This window comes from Sapajus apella, unplaced genomic scaffold (genome assembly GCF_009761245.1).
Source record: "Sapajus apella isolate SASKATOON/1434 unplaced genomic scaffold, GSC_monkey_1.0 scaffold22, whole genome shotgun sequence".
Classification (NCBI taxonomy): Eukaryota; Metazoa; Chordata; class Mammalia; order Primates; family Cebidae; genus Sapajus; species Sapajus apella.
In genome coordinates this window covers 8086835-8093448 of record NW_022436962.1, presented here as the reverse complement: position 1 = coordinate 8093448, position 6614 = coordinate 8086835, and the positions used below count along the sequence as shown (strand labels likewise).

At 47.3% G+C, this 6614-nt stretch overlaps 1 protein-coding gene and 1 pseudogene across 10 annotated transcripts in view; both read right to left on the bottom strand.

Moving 5' to 3' along the window:
- MDM4 (MDM4 regulator of p53) overlaps nt 1–671 on the bottom strand; it is a 36819-nt gene extending 36148 nt beyond the window's left edge. The window contains exon 1 of one of the 9 annotated variants that reach the window (XR_004272152.1): nt 552–667. Coding sequence is in view for 1 of the 9 variants with exons in the window: in XM_032288896.1 (XP_032144787.1) it covers nt 552–666 (115 nt within the window). In the remaining 8 variants the exon portion in view is untranslated. Of the gene's footprint in view, nt 1–225; nt 477–551 lie in introns of those variants that run through there. The other 8 variants (XR_004272153.1, XR_004272154.1, XM_032288896.1 and 5 more) reach the window with 8 other exon arrangements.
- A 3920-nt stretch (nt 672–4591) lies between these two features.
- LOC116558763 lies at nt 4592–5285 on the bottom strand (annotated as a pseudogene). Its single transcript, XR_004272156.1, has one exon. The product of XR_004272156.1 is annotated as a translocon-associated protein subunit gamma pseudogene (transcript).
- Nucleotides 5286–6614: the final 1329 nt, after the last annotated feature.

Genomic DNA, 6614 nt, shown 5'->3' with positions numbered 1-6614 from the left:
CCCCCACTTTTATCTTCCGCGAACCCTTATCCCACAACCCTTCCCCTTCCACCGAGTCCTCCTTCCGCCCAGCGCGGCCTTCCCCAAGCCGCCGGACCCACGCCTCAAGCTCCTCCCACCCGCTACCCCCACTCCCAAGCCCGAGCAATTGGCGGTACAGCCGCCCACTCCTCACTCTCCAGCTACCGCGCGCGACACCCCGCCGACGAAGGCCAAGAGCCACACCTTACGGCAGCTCCATGAATGTCTCCCCGGTCGAGCCCGGGGAGGGGGAGGGGTGACAGTCACAGGTCCCAGGGCCTAGGCAGCATTTTGAAATGGCGAGTATTGAGTCCGCAACTTCCGGCCTCCCACAAGGCCCTACACGAAGGCTTCCGGTGAGGGCTCCGAAACCATAGATGGGGCAGTCGGAGGACTAGAGAGCTAGAAAGGCTGAGCTCTCTACCATAGAGTAGATCCTAGTGCCGGGAGAGAGACTGGGGGCCCGGAAGATTGAAAGTCTTCAGATTTCAAGAATATTTGAGGGACTTGCAGGGTCTTGTGATACTTACGGACGTGTATTAGGAGATCAGAAAACAGAGAAGGGGAAGCGCTAAGGGCGTAATCACAGGCTGCCTTCAGCTCTTCGGAAAAACTACGCTTCCTCTGGCATTCGCCTGTATTCATCCTTACTCCCCAAGGGTGGCAAGGAGGAGAAACGGGGCGAAGGCGTCACTAGGGTGGTAAGGAAGCTTGAAGCCATGTCAAATAAGAAAGGTTTGAAGGCGCCAGGGGCGGTGGCTTACCCCTGTTAGGAGTCCGAGACCAGCCTGACCAACATAACACAGTGAACCATTCTTTCTTTTTTCTTTTCTTTCTTTCCTTTCTCTTTCTTTCTTTTCTTTTCTTTCTTTCTTTCTTTTCTTTTTTTTCTTTCTCCCGTTTGTATTAAAAATACAAAAATTAGCCGGGCGTGGTGGTTTGCGCCTGTAATCCCAGCTACTCAGGAGGCTGAAACAGGACAATCGCTTGAACTTGGGAGGCGGAGGTTGCAGTGAGCCAAGATTGCGCCATTGCCCTCCAACCTGGGCAACAAGAGTGAAACTCCTTTAAAAAAACAAAAACAAAAAAACAAAAAAAAAAAGAAGAAAAATAGTTGAAGGCTCAAAGGAATTTTTAACCTGTTTATAAACGAGGGAGGCCGGGCGCAGAGGATCACAGCCGTAATGCCAGACTGGGAGGCCGAGGTGGGCGGATCACCTGAGGTCAGGAGTTCCAGACCAGCCTGCCCAAAATAGCGAAACCCTGTCTCTACCAAAAATTCCAAAAATCAGCTGGGCGTGGTGGCGGGCACTTATAATCCCAGCTACTTGGGAGGCTGAAGCAGGAGAATCGCTTGAACCCGGGAGGCGGAGGTTGCAATGAGCCGAGATCAAGCCATTGTACTCCAGCCTGGGCGTCAAGAGCGAAAGTCTGTCAAACAAAACAAAACAACGAAGGAAAGGGTTGGGCATGGAAATTGGAAGCTGTCTTCAAATAACTGAATAGTATAATATTGGAAATAACGGAGCCTTATTCTCTACTCCAAAGTGCAGAACTAAAACCAATAGAAATTACAAGGCAGTATATTTTAGCTCAAAAAATCCTCTAACATTTAGAGTTGTCTTGAAATATATGCAATTAGGTATTTGGGAGAAGTAATGTCATTTGAAGGCAGCCTGCCTGAGAGGTTTGTTGAAAGCTCTTCTATGTTAGGAAACGTTAGACCTGGTTGTGTAACCCAGGAAAGCTCCATCTCAGTGTTCTTTGCACCTCTCTTTTAGCATTTACCACGTATTGTTTTAGTTATTCATGTATATACCATTTTTATCTCTCCCAATAAGCAATACAAAACGTGGCTCCCAGTGCTAGATACAGACCCATGCAAAAGAACATAGGGCAATAACCTTCCTTAAATTTGTACATTTCGCCTTGCGGTGCTTCTAGCATCACCTACTGCATAGCTGGGAGATCCAGAGTTCCATAAAGTAGCTGAAGAATTAATTTTTTCATAGAAATCTGCAGCCACCTCACTCGAAAAAAGAAAAGGTCGGGGGGAGGGCTTTTTTAGGTGAACCACTGTCAACTATTTTCCCTGTCCTTTTGTGCAATTACTATTTTTTTAAAACTTCCAACATGAATATTTTTTTTGTAACTTTTAAATAGCATCTGGTTAGTTTGGATCCTTTCCTAATGACTCCTGGAGTCTTGGAATATGATCTGTTCATGCATTTCCATTTGTGTAAAATCAACAAGTATTTGTTGAGGCCAGGCACAGTGGTTCACCCCTGTAATCCCAATGCTTTGGGAGACCAAGGTGGGAGGATCATTTAAGCCCAGGAATTCAAGACCAGCCCCAGCAACAAAGCAAGATCCCCATCTCTACAAAAGAAAAAAAAAAAAAAAAAGTTTTTTAATTAGCTGAGCATCCTACTGTGTGCCAAGCACCAACCTAGAGGATTCCAAAACAAGATCTAGAATCTGTCTAGTGGAGGAGTCAGACTGTCCAGGTGAAAAGAATGTGCTAAGTGCAATGATTGATGAGCTGCAGTTACCCTTTCCTAGTTTAAGAGACATGAGCCCTTTCAATTTGGGCAAAATATTCACCAACATCTCTAATTTGTCTTCATTTAAAACCTTGAGGGCTGTAGCTGGGCGTGGTGGCAGATGTCCTATAATCCCAGCTACCCAGGAGGCTAAGGTGGGAGAATCGCTTGAACCCAGGCAGAGGTTGCAGTGAGCAGAGATTTTGCCACTGCGCTCCAGCTTGGGTGACAGAGTAGACTCCATCTTCAAAAACAAACAAACAAAAAAAAACTTGAGGACTGGGCACAGTGGCTCATGCCTGTAATCCCAGCACTATGGGAGGCCAAGGCGGGGGGATGAGTTGAGGTAAGGAGTTTGAGACCAGCCTGGCCAACATGGTGAAACACTGTCTCTACTAAAAATACAAAAAAAATTAGCCGACCAGGGTGTTGGGCGCCTATAATCCCAGCTACTTGGGAGGCTGAGGGAGAATTGCTTGAACTGGAAGGAGGAGGTTGCAGTGAGCCCAGATCGAGCCACTGCATTCCAGCCTGGGTGACAGAGTGAGAATCCATCTCAATAGATGGATGGATAGATAGATAGATAGATTAGATAGATAGATAGAACCTCGATAAATATGTTGAATAGGCCGTGGTTAAGAATAGAGTTTTTCCCATCATGTTTGACACTGATTTGTGAGTAATTGCTCATCTTCAAATTTTTTAAAGAAATAGACACAGGAACTTACTATGTTGCCCAGTCTGGTCTGGAACTCCTGGCCTCAAGTGATCCTCCCTCCTTGGCCTCCCAAAGTGTTAGTATTACAGGTGTAATCCTTTAATCCTACAGGTGGCACCCACCACCCCGCCCGGCTGATTTTGTGGGTTCTATGTTTTTGTTTTGAGATGGAGTCGGTCAGGCACAGTGGCTCACACCTGTAATCCTAGCACTTTGGGAGGCCGAGGTGGGTGGATCACCTGTCAGGAGTTCAAGACCAGCCTGGCCAACATGGTGAAACCCCATCTTTAAAAAAAAAAAAGTAAAAAAAAAAAAAAGAGATGGAATCTGGCTCTGTTGCCAGGCTGGACTGCAGTGGCACGATCTTGGCTCACTACACTCTCTGCCTCCTGGGTTCACGGCATTCTCCTGACTCAGCCTCCTGAGTAGCTGGGATTACAGGTGCACACCACCACACCCAGCTAATTTTTGTATTTTTAGTAGAGACCGGGTTTCACCATGTTGGCCAGGATGGTCTCGATCTCCTGACCTCGTGATCCGCCTGCCTCGGCCTCCCAAAGTGCTGGGATTATAGGCGTGAGCCACCTCGCCTGGCCTCCAATTTTTTTTTTTTTTTCCCTTTCAATTCATTTAATTTCAACAATCTGGGGCCGGGCGCGGTGGCTCAAGCCTGTAATCCCAGCACTTTGGGAGGCCGAGGCGGGTGGATCACGAGGTCAAGAGATCGAGACCATCCATGGTCAACATGGTGAAACCCCGTCTCTACTAAAAATACAAAAAATTAGCTGGGCATGGTGGCACGTGCCTGTAATCCCAGCTACTCAGGAGGCTGAGGCAGGAGAATTGCCTGAACCCAGGAGGCGGAGGTTGCGGTGAGCCGAGATCGCGCCATTGCACTCCAGCCTGGGTAACAAGAGCGAAACTGCGTCTCAAAAAAAAAAAAAAAAGAGAGCAGAAACGCGCCACCATGCCCAGCTAATTTTTTGTATTTTTAGTAGAGACGGGGTTTCACCATGTTGACCAGGATGGTCTCGATCTCCTGACCTCGTGATCCACCCGCCTCGGCCTCCCAAAGTGCTGGGATTACAGGCTTGAGCCACCGCGCCCGGCCAAGGATAAGGGAATGTTTGTCCACAGGAAATGAACTGTGGTTCCTCCGATTTCTTTTTATTTATTTATTTTTTATTTTTTAAGGTGGGGTTTCACCTCGATGGCCAGGCTGGTCTTGAACTCCTGACCTCAGGTGATCCACCCACCTCGGCCTCCCAAAGTGCTAGGATTACAGGCATGAGCCACAGCGCCCGGCCTCTGTTGGGTTTTTTTTAAGGCTCTAGACTGTAAAAACATCTTGTGTGTCTCCCACCCTGACCACCCTGCTACTTTTCCATATACCACAGGCCACCCATAGACACAAAGCCAGGGGGCAAGCAGACATGGTCTACTTGGAGCCAGTAGACAGGAGGGCGATGAGTCCTGATGAAGCACTTATGGACAAAATGTAGTTCACTATGGGGTTGAAGTTCTTCAATATGAAGAAGGAAGCAACAATGACCAAGACCAGGAACAGAGTGTTGTTATAGAAGATGGAAAATGTTGTAGCTTCATAATCAGCAACTTCATTCTTCTTCCTCAGGATTCTTTCATCTTTCTCCTTCCGAGACATCTTTCTATTATCAGCTTCAGAAAGTTTTCGAGTCGCTTCTTTGGAAACAGCATCCTCCCTCTTCTGTGCTACTTTGTGCTTGAGAACAAATTTCACATTCTTGTATGCAAAAGCTACCAAATATGTGCTTACTAGGGTCATCACACTATACAAAACAGCAGACTGAATAAGATCCATATGCCATATTCTCCAGTATAACCAGATGGGGATGGCAGACACAATGAACGCGTTCCCGAGAACAGCGCGGAGGACTTGGCCGAGAGGTTGCGGCTGAAATCCTGCAGGAGCAGGTCCTCCTCCGTTTGGAACTGCCTTTAGGAGCCATGGCGGAGCGGGAGACAACAGGAAAGGTCTCCAATGTTGTTCTTAAGCCAGCAGTGATCTCCCCTAATATGGTTAACATCTGGCAACATTTCTCCATCTGTTCCCAAGGATTTCATAAAGTGACTTGCCATAATAATAACAATTAAAAAAAAAACACTACTGTAAGATTTCCCCTTTTTACCAGTCAAGTAACCTTACCAAAAAAAAAAAAAAAAAAATTCTGGGTGTGGTGGCCCACGCCTGTAATCCTAGCTCTTTGGGAGGCCAAGGCAGGCAGATCACTTGAGGTCAGGAGTTCAAGAACAGCCTGGCTAACATGGCAAAACCCCATCTTTATTTAAAATACAAAAATTAGCTTGGTGTGATGGCAGATGCCTATAACCCCAGCTACTCGGGAGGCTGAGACAGGAGAATCTCTTGAACCCAGGAGGTGGAGGTCAAAATGAGCCAAGATGGGGCAACTACACTCCCGCGTGAGTGACAGAGTAAGACTCCATCTCAAAAAAAAAAAAAAAGAAAAAAGAAATTGGTTTAAAACCTCAACTGACTTAGTGATCACCACTTCCTTCTTTAAGAACTGGCCGGGCGCGGTGGCTCAAGCCTGTAATCCCAGCACTTTGGGAGGCCGAGGCGGGTGGATCACGAGGTCAAGAGATCGAGACCATCCTGGTCAACACGGTGAAACCCCGTCTCTACTAAAAATACAAAAAATTAGCTGGGCATGGTGGCACGTGCCTGTAATCCCAGCTACTCAGGAGGCTGAGGCAGGAAAATTGCCTGAACCCAGGAGGCGGAGGTTGCGGTGAGCCGAGATCGCGCCATTGCACTCCAGCCTGGGAAAAAAGAGCGAACCCCCCTCAAAAAAAAAAAACAAAAAAAAAAAAAAGAACTATGCTTATGTTCTCACTCATAGGTGGGTGTTGAACAATGAGAACACATGGACACAGGGAGGGGAGCATCACACACTCTGGGGTCTGTCCGGGGGGGAAATAGAGGACGGACAGCAGGGGGTGGGAAGTTGGGGAGAGATAGCATGGGGAGAAATGCCAGATATAGGTGATAGGGAGGAAGGCAGCAAATCACACTGCCATGTGTGTACCTGTGCAGCAATCTTGCATGCTCTTCACATGTACCCCAAAACCTAAAATGCAATTTTAAAAAATGCTTAAAGAAGGCCGGGCGTGGTGGCTTATGCCTGTAATCCAGTACTTTGGGAGGCTGAGGCAGGCAGATCACAAGGTCAGGAGTTCAAGACCAGCCTGACCAACATGGTGAAAACTTATCTCTACTAAAATACAAAAAAAAAAAAAAAAAATTAGCCTGGCATGGCAGTGAGTGCCTGAAA